This window comes from Zootoca vivipara, chromosome 1 (assembly GCF_965207765.1).
Source record: "Zootoca vivipara chromosome 1, rZooViv2.hap1.1, whole genome shotgun sequence".
NCBI lineage: Eukaryota > Metazoa > Chordata > Lepidosauria > Squamata > Lacertidae > Zootoca > Zootoca vivipara.
In genome coordinates, this window is record NC_142582.1 from 71,868,695 (window position 1) to 71,887,262 (window position 18,568).

Below are 18,568 nucleotides of genomic sequence, written 5' to 3' on the forward strand. Positions count from 1 at the left end.
TTGCCTTCACTGTATAAGCCTGCCTGCCCTTTGAGATCACCTCAAAAGCCCTGCTTGTGTGCCCACCAGCTATCAGGCTTGGGGGGGGGCATGAAGGAGGGTGTTTAATCTTCAGCTATTTGTGTAGAATCCCACTACAAGCTGAGTTAAAGGTTAAAAGACTTTATTTCTGATCAGGCCTGGGAAACTGCACGTCTCCAGCCAGCCCACAACTCTTCATCAGCTCTCCAGGATCTGGTCTCCGGGTCATAGCAGTTTCTCTTAAAGGGACCATATGCCATATATTTAATTGATAGTGAGTGTTTTACAGAGGGATGGGGGTCTTTTCATCTGTGGCTTCATGCCTGTAGAACCCAGTTCCAGTCGAAATATGTAATAATTGCAGGCATTCAGGTGGGGTCTAAAGACCTATTTGCTTACAGATGCCTTCTTTTGAACGTGGTTCCTCAGAGACAGCAGTTTATATGGTGCTATTGTATATTATAATAACTTATTTCACTGCGCTGTTCTTGGTGTTTTTTTTTATTACTGTTAGAGTTTATCCATAAAAACAGGAACATCCTAAGCACAGGGAAAGAGGCTGAACATTGAAAACCTTTCCTACTTCTCTTTTGCAACTCGATCCTTTAAGATGAGAAACAGTGAGACACATGAGAGACCTCATATGCTGCAGAATCAGTCCTGACCTGGGGAAACTAGACACACCTGGTTTCTAGAATGTACAGACACGTTTCTGCAGCCATCACAGAGGAAGATATTGAATATCAGATAATAGAATCATATTTTTTTAGAGTCAGAAAGGAACCCAATGGTCATCTAGTCAACCCTCTGCAATGTAGGACTGAACTAAAGCATCCATGACAGATGGCCATCCAACCTCTGCTTAAAACCCTTCAAAGACAGAGAGTCTACCACCTTCTGAGGAAGTCTGCTCCACTGTCAAACAGCTCTTACTGTCATAAAGTTTCTTTCGGATGTTTTAGTCAGAATCTCCTTTCTTGTAACTTGAATCCATTGGTTTGAGTCCTGCCCTCCAGAGCAGGAGAAAACAAGCTTGCTTCACTATCCATGTGGCAGGCCTTTAGATATTTCAATATGGCTTGCATACCTCCTCACAGTCTCCTCTTCTCCAGGCTAAACATACCCAACTCCCTCAACCGTTCCTCATAAGGCTTGGTTTCCAGACCCTTGATCATCTTGGCTTCCCTTCTTTGCACATGTTCCAGCTTGTCAGCTTCTGCGAACCTAGCAGTTCGAAAGCACATCAAAATGGTAAACCACTGAGCCTAGGGCTTGCTGATCAGAAGGTCGGCGGTTCGAATCCCTGTGACGGGGTGAGCTCCCGTTGCTTGGTCCCAGCTCCTGCCAACCTAGCAGTTCGAAAGCACGACAAAATGCAAGTAGATAAATAGGAACCGCTACAGCGGGAAGGTAAACGGCGTTTCCATGTGCTGCTCTGGTTTGCCAGAAGCGGCTTTGTCATGCTGGCCACATGACCTGGAAGCTGTATGCCGGCTCCCTCGGCCAATAATGCGAGATGAGCGCGCAACCCCAGAGTCGGTCACGACTGGACCTAATGGTCAGGGGTCCCTTTACCTTTACCTTTATGGGAGAACTAATTTTTTAAAAGTGAGTATTTCAGCTTAGTTTCCATTCTTGAAGGATGCAAAGTTCTCAGAACTTGTTTCTTTAATCTGCATATGTAATTCATCTAAAGACATAAATACAGCTTACTTACGAGAACATGCGCTTAAGAGTGGGATGTACAGCTGTGTAGGCGGGCTTTTTCTCATTATTTCCATTCAGAAGCAAACACTAATTGATTATATTTTTAGATGTACACTACTAAATTCTATAAAAAACGATATAATACATATACCGTAGTTTATGCATATATGTGGTTAATTCAATTTAATTTTATGTGTGCATAGAGCACATTTTTCTAATAATGGAAGCAAATTATTATTCTTTATACTTATAATAAAAAAACATTTTCCAGATATACAGTTTTATATAGTTAGACTATTTTGTTTGTATGCAGAACCTGATTAAGTATTGGGCAGAAATCTCCTCCCACTGTTTTTTGTTTGTTTGTTTTTGGCTGTCAAATATTTACAAAGAGATAGAAGCTACAAACCAAATATATTTTTTAGGATTTTGTTATGATTTACATTTGTGAGACTGTGGATAACAAAAAGCAGAAAGAGGCATTTTCTTATCTATCCCTGTTACATTAGAAAAGTTCATGCCCTGCTCTTAGCATTTTCCAGCACAGCTGTAGAGTAGTTTAAAGCCTATTTTTTAAATAAGTGATGCTCAATTTGTCTTTGATGATCCGCATGATTCAGGTGAGATGGGAGCACGGTCGGGCCCTTATTTGCATAAAAATTAATCACAGAAAAATGTAAATTGATAAAATTTTGCCTGGCTTTTCCCCTCTATTCGAGAACCCATAGATGGCTCCAAGAAGCAATCATCTCAGTATGGGGCTGCATTGGATGCTGTACAAATGATCACATTTGTGTTGAATACTCACTCATTTAAATGTCAGCACTGATGGGGCGGTACATCACTAGAAAAAAATGAAAAATAAATACACAGCAGCTGAAGACTATCAAATCTGCGGGCCCTCTTTAGAGATATATGATCTAATGTGAAAAAATTGCAGATTAATTATCCTTTTTCAAAATGGTAATTGTTTTAGTATCACACCAGAAAAAAATCTGCAATTTATTTGGAATCAAACAAAAACCAGTAATGTTAAATACGTCATTACATCATTGTGTTTATTAGAAGGCTGCAATTAATTCTGAAGGCTCCAGTGCTGTATAAAATGAAACAAAAGAATGTTCCTATTAATTTCCCAGCAACTTCTTATCTTTTAGATCCCTGTAATAAAAATATAAAAGGTAGGTTACTAATTTTATTTAATTCTCTCAGGGTCTAGATTTTACACATACACGCACAGATTTCATTTTGTTTGGCTCCTGTTAAATAAATATATTTTTGAGGCGAGTCAGTATGCTGCAAAGCTGCTTTTTAAGCATTAATGAATTTATTAAAATATCTCAGACTGGAAATCTTATCCTCATTACACAGATATATATTTGAAACAGATTTCCCAGTGCTCCACTGACTCTAAAAAGCTTGCATCTCAAAATCTATGACCCTCTTTAGAATTGTAGTGGTCATCTCATTAAAAAAATAGTTTCTGTCCCTTCATCCAAGTTACTTCTGCTAGCAAGATTAAGGATTGAGAGTTCTGTCGGTTAACAAGTGGCAATTTTGATTTTCAGTTCCTGTAAGTTGAGGTAGCGATCCGAATACCAGGAAAAATAGGGTTTTATGCATATTTGTCCCTGATATAAAATGGGATAACTGTAGTAGCGACTCATAATTTATGGAGTGCTACTATCCTTTATGAGCTAACATGGATAACTTTTCGCCAGTCTGTCTTGTCCTGGAGACCTTGGCATTGTGATGAATAATAAGCCAGGCAGCATCAGCAGCCAAAAATTGAGAGCCCCAACATTACCTTTGGGTGGAAATCTCACTGCTTCAAAACCGGAGACATCCAAGTTAAAGGATGGGGTTAGAAAAATCTATCTTCCACTCAACTTGCTGTGATATTTTCCCTAGACACTAGAAAACAGAACTTGATACGCTACCAGCTCCATTTGGATCTCTCTGGATAGAATATTAGGGTGCAGAGCTAAGTTTGCAGTCCCACCTCACCAGCTGTCAGTAATCAAGCCATTAAGTGCTCAGAAAACAGAACACAAGCTCAAATAGTAGCAGTTATTTTGTACTTTGGAGTCATTCTACAAGTACCAAATATGCTCTGTCCACTTTTCTAGTGGACCTTTCTTCTAAAGGGAACTCTTAAGATGATTCTTTCTATATTTCAGATACACAAACTGGCCTCTGTACTTCTGAGAAAGTAAGGAAAGTTCTTACTTATTTACAATTGGGTGAATCAAACTAAATCATTGTACAACTGAAACAGCTTGCATTTGTGCAACAGGGTTTTCCTTCCCTCAACATACATGCTTACCATTTTGACAAATACAAGATTTTGCTTGTATGCCAATAATCATACAACAAATGACTAAACCATTGACTTGCTTTGAAAAACTTATTTCTCAAATATCATGTACAGATAAAGGATTTTTATCAGATCTTTGCAAAATACTATCAGAAATGACAGAGTTCTTGGACAGTCTTAAACAAACCTCGAAACATGGCCTAAACGTAACTATTGATCCAGCAAAATGGAGTGGAAGGTGGGACAGGGTGCCATTTTGTTCCGTATCAGCCAGGTTGAAGGAGAACTCTTTCAAACTGATCCATGGGTTGTATCTGCTTCCCTAGGCACTTAGCAGAATCACAAAAAAAACTACCTGTCCTCTATGCTGGACACAATGTGTGTTCAGGTACTTTCTACCACATGTGGTGGACTTGCCCAGTGGCTGTCACAGCTCAACCCAGATAAGGAAGGCACATGTCTGACAGCTAACTCTTTATTGGCAAGAGAAACACTTAACAGCAGCTTCCACGGTGCTCTGATTACACATGCACACACACACCTCTAGCCTCTAGGCAACTGTCCACAGGTCTCGGCCCTATGGCTCAGCTGCAGCAGCAGTGGTGCCCCTCATCTTCTCCAGCTTATATCCCCTCCTCTGATGGGTTGCATGCCTGCAACCTGGGACTTGTCCTGCACAGAAATTGTCACTGCTCTTCCCTTTTTGAGTCCCTTCTGGTTCTAGGAGACAGCGGGGCAGGGGAAGGTAAGAAATCAACTGACCTATTCCTCAGCGAACCATCCCTTCTTCCTCTGACACATCCTCCTCGCCTTCCTCTGCCTTGGACTGCCCTGACTCTCCTTCCTTCCTGGGGTCCTGCTTTGTGGGTGGTGTGACACCCCATAAATCACTGGTTCCCTCTCCTGGTCCCCCTGCTTCTGCCACACACTCTTTGGAGTCCTGTTAGTCCCTGCCAGTGGCCCAGGATTTCTGGGCACTTTAGTTGGCCTAATAACAAGCCAGCTAGTACCACTTAATCCTTTGAAGGGGCTCCTGATCATATCTGATGGAGAAGAATCTGATGTGCGTGGAAGGAACCTGTTGACTTCCTTTATTCTGGCAACGAGAACTGAAATTGCAGAACACTGGATGAAGCTTGAACATGATGAATGTGTGGTACAGCTAGGTATGGTCCATAGCCCTAATGGAAATACTGACAAAGCAGACTGGAAAGTGTACAGGTTCTGAATCTTCTCACCCATTATAAAAACTGCATGCTTATGAAAGGCTCTGGAACATACATCTCTCCCAGCTTTGCACATTTATTTAACTGCTTTGTGCCTCAGAAGCTGTGCATTTCAAATAATGACCTAAATCCTACTTTCTCTTGGGGTTCAATTTGGTGGATTGTGTGAACAGCTATTCCCTCTCTGTTTTTTGGCATCCTTTTAAACATTTAGAACTAATTGTGTTCCCCTTTAGGGCTTCTTTACATGTTACTGCTACCGTGTAGACTGTAGAATAATGTGAAGCAGTCTCCATGTAAGGATTCAAACATTTAAATAGGCTCCGTCATCTTTTATCTATACTGAAGCTACTTCAATCAGTTTTGTGGTTTAACTCCTTTGAATCTCCTCCATATGTCGATCTCCTTCTTATTGAACATGGTACTCAGAACAGAATGTAAATGTTCACTTTGATGTCTTATCAGTGCTATCGCTAGTTTTAGTGATGATGACTCTGCTAATATATCTTAAATCATTTTGCTACCTTGTATTCAGATTATCCTCTACATCATTTAGGATGTTCTGTTTAAGAAATAATTCTCAGTTATCCAAAACATATACATGTAGTTCGTTTCCACAGTGTAGTTCTCCCTCCCCCATCAAAGCAGGCCCCCACCCTGCCAAAAAAAAAAAGGCTTGGTGTTGGTCTGACAATGTGATCACAAAAAAAGCACTGCAGAGATTTGGTTTGGTTTGGTTTTGCAAAAAGCAAAACTGAGCTCAAAGGAAACACCTTTGGTTGAGTGGGATGGGTGGCAACATGAGAACTGGTCTTTTCTGTGGTGGCTCCCCATTTGTAGAATGTTCTCCCCAGGGAGGCTTTCCTGGCATCATCACTATATATATGTAGGCACTAAGCAAAATCCTTTCTCTGTAACCAGGCGGATTAAAGATTCTATGGCTTTTAAAATGTGTTTGTGTGAGAGGGATTATTGGCTTTTGAAAATGTATTTTGTATTCTCATTTTGCATTTTTATATTGAACTGCCCTGTGATCTTTGGTTGAAGGATGCTATAATATCTATCTATCTATCTATCTATCTATCTATCTATCTATCTATCTATCATCTATCTATCTATCATTCACCTTCTTCGCTAGGGAACATTTTATTTGCTGCACCAAGACCGTATTTCTAAGTGGAATATGATTTACATTTGAATATGCTACCCAAAGGTTGGTGTGATGTTAAATGCAGATGAAAAAATCCTGCAAAAAACTTCTGAAATTACCTCTAATGAAAGTACCTTTAATCTTCACTTATAAATTCCAGTCACAGGGAGAAACTGCAAATGAGATAGGAGACTCGTATACCTAAATGCAAGTAGAGGGGCTGTGGAAGATTTTGCCTTTCCTACAGCGACTTGCTTGGATCTTGTACACTGATTGCCAGGTAATTTTGGCATGGTGCCCCTCACTACTTTACTTTGACTGTGGCTCACTGCTGTACCTGGATTACAAGTTGATAGGGCAACTTCCTAAGTAAATTCCTATACTTAGAAGGGCTTTAGGAACACAGGAAGCTACCTTATACCAAGTCAGATCATTGGTTCATTTAGCTCTGTATGGACTACATTGAATTAGCAGTAGCTCTCCAGGGTATCAGCGCTTCCTAGAGACTTTCTGCATCCCAAGCATGTACTATATTCTCACTGAGCCAGCATCTCTATAGTCCTGTATGATGCTTCTATGAGGGGAAATGTTGTCTCTTTCTATCTCTGCTGTACTGCCTAAAAACGTCAAGCAAACTAAAAATAAATAAATAGGTCTTCTTATTTTCAGTAACATATTTTTAAACCTCTGAGGTGTTTACTTTTTTTAGAAACATAGTTAAAATAATAGTTGTACATCCATAAGGAAGCAATGTGTCTAATATGGTGCTCAGTTTCATTTTTCTTAGGAAAAGGTCAGAATTGCATCCCAGTTCAGATTGCATGGGCAGTGTCTAATATTTCATTGTTCGGCTAGCCCAGGATTTCTTTAAACTGTGTGGGAAGCACCTGTCCCCAGAGGCTGTTAGCTTCACCTAATGTGCATGACATGCTTAGGTCTTCACTTCCTTATCAAGAATGGCAGAGTGACAGCAAGAGAGAGAATTTCAGGTCTGCAGGACTTGTGTGTCTGCAGAATTTGTGTGTGACAAAATGCTACCCGCTTCCTTACCAAAATAATATAATGCGGCTATTACTTTGTTCTGTTACTTTAGTATGTACTGTTACCATCTATGAAGTAACATAAATATGTAAATTAAACTATAAGGAGAGACTGTTTTAGTTTAGTCTGTTTTTTGTCTTAAAGTCAATCAGCCACTGGAGAGGATTTTCCTTTATGATTCTCCATGTCAAACTGCCTTTACCTAAATGTGATGAAAACTTATGTAAATGTATATAATTCCAAGACTACAGTATATAACTACTTGGCTGTATTTGATATGTTTTAGAGACCCTGGCAATGTTTGCATAGTTTTGTATACAGTGGAACCTCAGTTTTCGAATGTTATCCATTCCAGAAGACCATTTGACTTCCGAAACATTCGAAAACTGAAAGCTGCATTTCTGGAAGTATTTACGTCTGGAAAATGCAATACAGAAGCCATGTGGAACATTCGACTTCCGAAAAGCGTTTGAAAACCGAAGCAGTTACTTCCGGGTTTTCAGTGTCCAAAAGCTGAAACATTCGACTTCCGAGGCGCTTGAAAACCAAGTTTCCACTGTATTTGGTTGTGATTTGGTTTGGATAGACTCCACTCCACTGAAAATGTCTAATCACTCAAGCTCAAAAAAGACAGAGGGAAGAAAGTGAATTCCATTGGGTTCAAGATAGGGCCAAAGCCAACATGCACTCACATTTCATGGAACTTTGATAAGGCTTGGTGAATGGGTAGGGTGTAGAGTTTGACTAAGGCAGCCCTGTCACAGCACTGACGTTGGAAAGTCCAGGGTTGGAAAGAAGTGCTCCCATTGCCCTTGTCCATACTCAATGCTAAACCAAAACAGGTCTTACTGCAAGCGACCAAACATGCAAGTTATGGTTTGGTTTAGCATGTCAGCCACAAGTAGGACTAACCTAAACAAATAAATGAAATGTCACCCTAACCTCCCCACAAACCAATGACAAGGACACATTTAAATCTGTGGCAAAAACCAAGCTGGGAGTTCTGCTAGTTGAGGGCCAGGACAATCCTGTAGTAGGGCTTGCTTTTTAAAAATGGTTTGGGGAGAGAAGGAGCAGTGTATGGGGTATCTCCACATGCATAGACATGACAGGAGGAAGGAAGAGATCTATATGTTGTCTATGTGCATGTGAGAGAAAAGCCTCTCCTCTTCCCAGAGGGGAGGGGTTGTGAGCGGAAATCACTTACCGCGCATGCAGGGGGGCATGGCCGGGCCCCCTGCGTCACTGGAGTCCTGGGCCCATCATGCCCCCCAGCCAGCTAATCCAGCTGGATGAGGGGCGTGGTTTAGCCGCATTTAAACAGCTGCGGGCCCGCGAGCTCTTCCTTGTTTTGTTCTTGCTTCCTCAGATCATCCGCCCTCCCTCCCTCTATGTCTTGCATTCAGCACCTGACCTTGCTATGGACCTCGGTTGCTCGCCTGTTCAAGAGGCCTGGTAGGATTTTTTTTCACTTGGCAGATTGGGTCCAGCCACTTGGTTTTTTTGCCTACCTCATAGCAAATCGTCACAACTTTGTAAGGTTTGGCGGTTAGGCATTGGAAAATGTGCTGTGTGTCAGTGGGGAGGTTGTGGTCATCACCTACCCCTCCCCTTGAAGGGTATTCCGTTAAAGGAATCCGGCGGTCGTGGTTCCTGTCCGGTGCCCTGGTGGTGGCTAGGGCCATGGCACGACCCTCCGGTGACTCTAGGGGAAAGCTTCCAGTTGATTTGCATCAACAAGCTCCCCCTACTAGTTGTTAACCCTTGTGTGACTCTCTGCAGAGTGGGCAGGACTCAAGTATAGTCTGTCTGATCCAGTGCCTAAGCCAATACCAATACCACTCACATTCTGTAACCAATAAAGTTGTGGCCTTTTTTAGCCCATTAACCTAAAATACTTGTGTCCATGTGTCTTATTTCATGACAAAGTGGGGAGCAGGGCCTCGACTCACAAACCATGTACGTATTGTGAGGGGAGGGGAGAGTTGCACTTGGACACAGAAGGAGAGATCTATGTATGGTGTATGTGTCCTGTTTGCAGGCTTTCCAAAAGCATATATTTGGCCACGGTGAGAGCAAGATGCTGGACTAGATGGGCCACTGGCTTGAGTCTTAGGTTCTTAGGTGTTTTGTATGAGAGAGGAAAAAAGGTAGATGTATAAATGTGGTGTGTGGGGGAGGGAGGGATACATAAATGTGTGATTGTACATATTTGAGGTGAATGAGTGAATGAGAGAGACAGGGAGGTGCATGTGTGTCTGTGTGTGTTTGTGAGTCTTTGCATGTGAAAGACAGAATGGGGATGGCCATATTGTATGCTTTCCCCTGATACCAGATAATGTTCCATGCTGTTATTAGACAACAAAACTATCATTCTAAATATATGGAAAAATCATTTTGGTGTGATTGCTACAAACAGGACCAGCAGGACATACTGTAGCACTGACTTTCCCTGATAAGCCTGAGAAAGGGCAACAAGAGCAAGCACCAATGATCCTGCTCTTTCTAATTTTGTGCTAGGCCACACCCCAACAGCTGACATTTTTTGCTATGCAACACACCCCACAGTAGCCATTTTGTGACAGGGACTGGCACCAGTCTTAATTTTTAAAATCTTTAAAACTCATTTATAAAATGTTAAACAATTCCATTTTTATTGTGTTTTTATTTTTATTATCAATTTTATAATTAATATTTCATCATAAACTCAACAGAGAATGACAGACCCTCCAAGTGTCATTTTACAGGGACATCCCTGATTTAGAGAAGCCATCCCGGTTTCTGATTTGATCCTGGAATGACCCGCTTTTCCTTAGGATTTCTCTATTTTCATTCGAGAAATGTTGGAGGGTATGGAGTTATCCAACCCCCAACCTGTCTGAAGGCAATCCTGGCAATCCTGTATAGGGAAGGTTTTTTTTCATGTTTAATGTTTTATTATGTTTTTATATATGCTAGAAGCTGCCCAGAGTGGTTGGGGCAACCCAGTAAGATGTCTATAAATATTAAAATTATCATTATGGAATGGGCAGTCCCTATTTTCATTGGATACATGTTGGAGGGTATGGAATGAAGGAGAGGGCACAGAATATGGGGAGCAGGTGGGAGAAACATTTTACAATTTCTCAAGATGTAAATACCATCACCAAGTTCTTTAGGGGGAAAAAGTGCTGAGTATTAGTAGTGCTACATATTGTTGCTAAAAGATAGTCCACAGAGGAAATACCTGTGCAGTGGAGATACAGTTTGTTGTAGCAGCTTTTTACAAAATCTGACAGAGTAGGTCTGGTGTAGTGCTGGTAAGAGGGGCAGGATTCAAAGAACTGAAGACAGGAAAGGGGCAGGTCCTGCTTTGATAATGGTAGCCTATTTCTACCAAAGATAAATAATGCAAATGGGCCATAATATTCTTGAAGAAAATGTATGAGAAAAACACTACGGTATTTGTCCTTGTCACTAATATTATGCAAATCTGCTATCCCCCCCCTCCTACCTGTTTATTAGAAGCATGCTGATTTGGGCTGGTGTTCACCAAGGTAATTATTACGTAGAATATCATGCTCAGATTACATATTGCACTTCATTTTATTTCATTATGAGATTTAAGACAATGTAATTGTTACTTGATAGAAGACAGAAAAGGTCAGCTTTAATTTAAAGTTTTAAAAAAGCTCCATTCCTTTAACTCTTTTGTATCTTGTTTGTTGAATTCAATCTACAAACCACAACTCATTTAGAAAATGGGAAGAAAAAATAGTATTTTAGAAACATAGAAACCCGCCTTCTACTTTGATATTGTCTACACTGACTGGAAGCAGCCCTCCAGGGCTTCAGCAGAGGTTTCTCCCAGTACTACCCGCTGGGGACTGAACATGCTGAGACCTTCTGCATGCAAAGCTTGTACTGAAACACAGGCCTTCTCTTGTTTGAATGTTTTGACAAAAGGAGGGGGAAAAAGTCTTCACTAAGGCATTATACACAGAGATTTCCTTTGACACATTATGGCAATTGAACCCAAGTGTGGAAGGGTGTTTGTTTCATGCTGCCGAGTTGGCAGGAAGGACAAACGGAAGCTGGAGCTGCTGAAGAAAGGGTCAAGTGACACAAGACACAAGCCCCCACCTTGTGTCACCTGCTTCTGTGTTGTAGCTCTGAACAACTTGCCCCAAACTCCAGCTTCCCATGCACAAGACTGCATTGTGACATCCTCCCGTTTCTTGAACTGCTACCTGTTTTCCTACCTACATTCATCATGGCGCAATGGGTCAGTGTGCCTGACTGTTAACCAGAAGGTTGGTGGGTTGAGTCTAGGGTTGCCAGACTCAATAGAGGACAGGACTTCTGTGCCTTTAATTACCCTGCTCTCTTTTGAGTATGGAAACCTTAAAGAGAAACCAGCAGACCCTTTGTTGAATTTCCAAGCAAAGGGTCTGCTGGTTTCTCTTTAAGGTTTCCAGACTCAAAAGAGAGCAGGGCAATTAAAGGCACAGAAGTCCTGTCCTCTATTGAGTCTGGCAACCCTAGTTGAGTCCACCCAGGGATGGCTGTGGGCAGGATTCCTGCACTGCAGGGCGTTGAACAAGATGATGCTTGGGTTCCCTTCCAACTCTACAATCCTATGTTTCTTTGCCAAGCTGCCTTTCCTCTGAAACTTTCCCTTCCTGCCACAGTTGTCCAGACTGTCTGTTGTTTAATTGTTCCTCAGATTGAAGATAACATAAATTGCCACTCTGTTTCTTTCCTTTCAGTTTTAAGCCAGGGTCAGTTCCATCATTTCTACTACTTAAGAGAGGACAGTTGTATTTTGGGCATTGGGTGGCTGTGGGCCCTTTCCTCACTCCTAGCTGAACCCTTAGCAAGTGGGAGGGAGGACTACTACTAGGTTTGTGGGTAAGGGCTTGCAAGATTAGAAAATTCAAGAGAAATGCATTTTCACAGCTATGGAGTCCTATGTCCCATGAAGCAATATTGAGAAGACCACAATATTTCTATTGTCCCTTCCATATCATCTGTAAGTTGTTCTCCAATATATAACATCCTTTTCCAGGGACAGTGCCTGGCCAAGAGCAACCCACAGTTGAGGCTGCAGCATCTCAGAATATATAGAGCCATTCCAGTCAGTTAGTGATTAACCTCCTTCCCAATGACTGAAGGCTAATTGCTCACTTCATGCAACAATACAGTAAAATAAAAATATGTTATTAGATCAGAAGGGTGGGTGGCATGCAATCTATACTGGGTCCTTCTGTGATTTCCACACTTCCTGGATGGTCAAATTGCTTCTGATTTTTGTAGAATTCTTCAATGCGATTGAATAGCCTGCCTTTTGCTAATATGCTTTGCGGCTCAGCTGTGACATATACATTATGGGGCAGGCCATTGTAAACCAACACCTTAGTTTCCATTACATTACAAATACAGTTAAAAGCAGAAATAAATGTACTCTGTAGCCAGATATTGCTCTAATTGTCATGATTTGACATAGTGCAGACCTTCAGGGTCTTAGTAATTTATCCTTACAGATTTCTTTGCATTTCTGATAAAGTTATTTATACCTGAGAAAGTTATTCAGCAGGGACTTATATTTAAGCACAATAATTTCTACTCGTGAGTTAGCAGCCCTTAATGCTAGTGAAAGTTTAGGGTAGTTTCATAGTGAACACCATTTGTGGGTCCATTTTTGCATAATTGTGTAGATTGCCACAGACAATTAAGCGGAAATAGAAATAAGGCTGCACTCCTATGCAAACTGTCCTGAGAGCAAGACCCACTGAACACAGTGGGACTTACTGTTAAGTACATGCATGGGATTGTACTATAATTAGAATTCCTTGCCCCGCCCAATTTTACTTACAAAGTTCAACGGTATATGATAAGCACTCAGATTTGTCCATGTTGAGTCAGAAGTGGTAAAATGTTGGGTAATATTTATTTATTTAAAATCAGATATATATCCCACTTTACTGCACCAGGGAGATCAGAGCAGTCAGTAAAACATTGCAAAATATAAGCAAGGGATAGAATACAGTCAAAATCTCAGCAGTCCAGATAACTTCAGATGAAACTATATACTGTAGCTAGTGTTTCCTTTGCTTCTTTATAGTCACAGAGAGTCATAGCATACCTATTGATTATGGGGTTAAAAAGTATGTCACTTTGTTTTTAGCCTTGCCTTGTCCTTTGCACACATGCTTGAAAAAGAGAGATTTGACAGCTATCTGGGATACAAGGAGTTCTATTTTACTTCTTCGTGAGGCATCGGGGGGGGGGAAGCAATTATGTTAGGGCTGTCTGAAATAAAAAAGAAATAAATAAAATAACATTAAGTAGAATTAAATGTGATGCAGCTTTTCAAAAGAAATGCCTCTCAATTGTACTTCCACGAACCGCTGTTTCCACCTAGTGGCTGCAAACGAGAAATGTTGGGTTTACAGGTGCCATTTGAAAACACAGGCAGAAACCGAAAGAGAAGAGAATGCGCCACTAAGGGCAGATTTCATTTTAGGCACTTATACAGTCATTATATTGTTACCTATGCCAATGCAGCTTACAGATTGTCAGCTTTGCATTTATAAAACGCAGTTTTCAGGGGGCTTGAACTTAGTTATTAAAACTCATACTGCGTTGACGCCTGGCAGCTTAATCGTTCTTTCAGGAAAAGCCGTGTGGTGTGCGCTGCAAATGTTCGTCGACAATAGTGTCCAAGACCTAGCAGAATTCCCACAAGTCCCCTGATGTGCAACTGGATCCCCAAGAGTCTTTTGTTCAACAGGATGGCAGTGACCTCCCTCCCAGTTCTATCAGCAAAGAAAATAGTTGTCTTTATCATTGAAATAAAAGGAACTAAATCACCAAGAGTTTTCTAGCTAAGCAGTGTGCTTTGCGCTGATATCTGCCATGGGTGGGGGTGGAAGAGAAGAGACCCAGTGCTTTAAAATCAAGATGCTATATACTGAGCCTCTGCTTTCTGTAGGTGCTTCTATTTCTTTGCTTCCCACCACACCTCTTTATTAAGAAACAGGCAGAGAAGAGGATAGGGCTGCATTTGTTGCGTATGACGTGTGTGTGTGTGTGTGTGTGTGTGTGTGTGTGTGTGTGTTTCCATGCCCTTCTTTTTGGGAGGGCAGAGGGGAAATTAGTCCTTTGGGGATTAATTGAAGAGGAGTTAATTGGAGTGTGATCTGAGAGGTAATGAATTGATGGTAAACTAATTCAAGGAGAATCAATTTGCAATGCTCTGGCTTGGAAATTAAATTGTTTTGTTTGTGAAATGTGCATTGCATTACAGCAGAGAATCCAATATCAAAAGAGTGGTTGGGTATATGTAGGGGGGCCTCAAACCCCGCCTCCGCCTTGTGTTCAATCTGTGGCTTAGGGCAAGTCGCTTGTCTCCATGCGATGGTGGCCAGTGATATGCCTTAAGGAAGCTGATAAGGACATGAAAGCAACAGCATTGCTCTCATTTGGCAGAGAGAGAGGAGGAGGAGGAGGGATGGGATGTGTGTGTTGTGTGTACTTGCATGATCAAGAGAAAGGAGAGATGGCACTAAGTATGGTCACATCTCACACTTTGCTGTCATGCTGCCCATCTCTAAAATCAGTACATTTTCAGAAAATCTTCTACCTGCTTCATTCCTTGATCATATACAGTAATTCAAACAAGACAACTTCAAGCAATGGGCTGTGAGGGTGGCTTTAAAAAAAACAAAACCTAACCTGTTTTATTTATTTATTTGCATAACAAACTAAGATTTTGTGGAAGTGAAACTGAATGCTGACAATGCCTTCCAGCTGCATAGAGGAACAACAGGAGGAACAGGGAGCAAAGGAACTCAAGACTTCCTTCAGTTTCATCCCAGCTTGTTCATAGTTATGGACCAAATGTAGCTGGACTAGGATTTCATGTATCCTGCCTTTCTGAATCAAAAGAAGCAACTAACATTCAAATCCAAATCCATTGTAAAAGACTAAAACAGAAAAATGATCAAATCAGTATCTATTTAAATTAAATTAACTAAGCAGGAGTAACAAAGATGAAAGCCAGCAGAGGGAGAGAAAAAACCAACAGAGCAGCCAAGCGTGTGTGTGTGTGTGTGTGGCTCAAACATGGATATTATGCCGTCCACTTGGGAATGTCCTAGATCTAAGAGAATCCAATCAAAGGAGCTATAATTTAGCTGCTCAAGAATTGCTCCTAGTCAGAAATATATTTGTTAAGAAGACCATTGCTGATACTTCAGATAAGAAAATAGGCTCCTTTTTTTCCATTACAGGTGGGCCATTAAACATGGAGGAACAAGTAAGCCTGGTCAGTGGAAACAGTCAAAAGTGGACAATCCTTTGTGGAATAAGTTGACCTATATGTGGCCTGTGCTTCCAAATGGAGAACTAAACCAGGTAATTTGATAAAGTGCAACCCACACACATGCAGGTATGTGCATAGCTATTTGAATACACTTAAAAATATATATTTATTCTTACATTTAAAGTACACACTCACAGATACACACTAATAGTGTGAATGACATTTACAGTGGTACCTCGGGTTAAGAACTTAATTTGTTCTGGAGGTCCGTTCTTGACCTGAAACTCTGTTCTTAACCTGAGGTACCACTTTAGCTAATGGGGCCTCCTGCTGCTGCCGTGCTGCCGGAGCATGATTTCTGTTCTTATCCTGAAGCAAAGTTCTTAACCCGAAGTACTGTTTCTGGGTTAGTGGAGTCTGTAACCTGAAGCATCTGTAACCTGAAGTGTCTGTAACCCAAGGTACCACTGTACTATGTTAATTGCATATTAGAAATGATGTATTACTAAGATCATAATCCAGAGAGTTTCACTAGGCATGAATTTGATCATTCCTCACACCTAACCCTCTCCTTTCTCCTCCCCAGCAAACTCTTATTTTTCTGATTGTCCAGAATATATGCACCATTGTGTGTAATTCTTTTCATTAAATTCACTTTAACAGAGGCTAAGTGTCATTTTGCTGATTTCTCTGCTTAGTTCCATATGTCAGGAAACCAATGCTAAAACATTTCTTTTGCTGATAATTTGTTACATACATTCATGGTCTGATGCAAATGCTTATGGTCAGCACATGCACAGTATGTTTTCTTGTTCTCAACTGACTAAACTGTCTAAGCAAATTTGAATGTACAAAAAATATTCCCTTCTAAATATTAAGGTTGCAGTGCATGTAGGATTGTCTAATCAAGCCAGTGCAATGGGCAGAGCAATTCTCTTGTGCCCAATCACACAGTAGTGGCTATAGGCTCTCAGTAGCCTGACACACTACAGTGTGGTGTAGTGGTTAAGAGTGGTAGACTCGTAATCTGGGGAACCGGGTTCGAGTTTCTGCTCCTCCTCATGCAGCTGCTGGGTGACCTTGGGCTAGTCATACTTCTTTGAAGTCTCTCAGCCCCACTTACCTTATAGAGTGTTTGTTGTGGGGGGATGAAGGGAAAGGAGAATGTTAGCCGCTGTGAGACTCGTTCGGGTAGTGATAAAGCGGGATATCAAATCCAAACTCTTCTTCTTCTTCTTCTTCTTCTTCTTCTTCTTCTTCTTCTTCTTCTTCTTCTTCTTCTTCTTCTTCTTCTTCTTCCCCACCCCCTTTGAGGTAGATAGTGCTGGGTAGATTGATTTCCACTGGCTTGGGCACCCTTCCACCAGAGCAGAGGGTGGGAGAATGTGCTGTATCCTAACTCAACAGAAACCCCATGGTGCATCAGCTGCAGCACAACAACAACAAAACATGTTTCTCCCGTATCTGTCTCTACAGTCACAGCAGGCACTGTAGCCTTCCAACAGTTTGACTTAACCCCCAAAGGAACACTCTTCCACTGTCTCCCAAGACAGATAGATGACAACAACCAGCCCAATGGATTCAGGATTTGGATTGTACCATAAGACAGTTTAGGGTGAAGATTTCCTTCAGTGTTCCATAAAATGATCCTCTACAATCTAACTGATCCTTCAGTTCCCTACTCCCTATCTGAATCTTTCAACCTTTGGTTGAAGACCAGCTTATATACTTTAAAATTAAAACAAATAGCCTCTAGCAAGCCCTTATTCTCATAGTGTCAGTCTACTCCCTAGCCCTGCAATATGGAGATACTGAATTGGTGTGCATATGTGTGAAGTTATTTGGTCACTCTCAGCTTATCATTGTAATTCTTAAAAATGGAATAAACACTTTTGTTTATGTTTTGAAAGGCTTTTGACTGGCCCATTGAAGGCTTGCTGATTCCAAACAGTCCTCCCTTGAAGAAACCTACTGGTAAGAAGTCAGACAGCTATATGCCTCTGAGACTCAGAGTTTTGAAAAATGGAGAACAGGACAAAAACAAAGCCATCTTTGTTCTTGGACCCGACTGCACAACTATGGCTAAAAAACAGTAAGAAAATGATAATTTTCATAACCTAATGAGCACAGTAAAGTTTTTGTAATTTCCAAATCTATTACTGCTTTCAACTTTATATTTGAAAAGTTGCCAACCTCCAGAAGTAGCCATCTATTTTACTTGGTGGTGGTAAAGAAAACTCGCAGTGAACACCAACTTAGCTTCCTGTGGCTACATTTCAAAGTGTCTGAAGCTGCTGGGCTGGCATGTGAATGCATCATGGATCTGAATTGTTATATCCATCTGGAGACTGGCTACAAGGCCATCATAAAAATTCTGGCACTTTTTTAACAGCTGCAGTTGTGCAGATTTTGGCAGCCACGTGTCCAGTACAACTAGTACGTTATCACAACAAGCTTGTAAGCTCACTACTTGATATCATGGATGAGCTCCTAGGGCCCACCCACCTACTTCTTTGGAGATGCTATGGAATTATCCTATAGGAGGATGCTGTTGAGATCTTCTGTGGCTTCTGGTGAGTGAGTGAGTGATTGCTGGAAAGAGAGGAGAGAGTCTAAGCACCTACAATCATAGAATCATAGGGTTGGAAGAGACCACAGGGGCCATCCAGTCCAACCCCCTGCCAAGCGGGAAACACCATCAAAGCATTCTTGACATATGCCTGTCAAGCCTCTGCTTAAAGACCTCCAAAGAAGGAGGTCCTTGGTACCTGATTCCCTATTGCTCACCCATTCCCCTTTTT

At 41.3% G+C, this 18,568-nt stretch overlaps 1 protein-coding gene across 5 annotated transcripts in view; it reads left to right on the forward strand.

Moving 5' to 3' along the window:
- The window catches only part of DCDC1 (doublecortin domain containing 1), a 244,302-nt gene that overhangs the window by 180,208 nt on the left and 45,526 nt on the right, over positions 1–18,568 (forward strand). For all 5 annotated transcript variants that reach the window (XM_088653766.1, XM_060275323.2, XM_088653781.1 and 2 more), the window contains 2 exons: positions 15,736–15,859; positions 17,678–17,859. In XM_088653766.1, the coding sequence (XP_088509892.1) occupies positions 15,736–15,859; positions 17,678–17,859 (306 nt within the window). The remainder of the gene's footprint in view (positions 1–15,735; positions 15,860–17,677; positions 17,860–18,568) is intronic.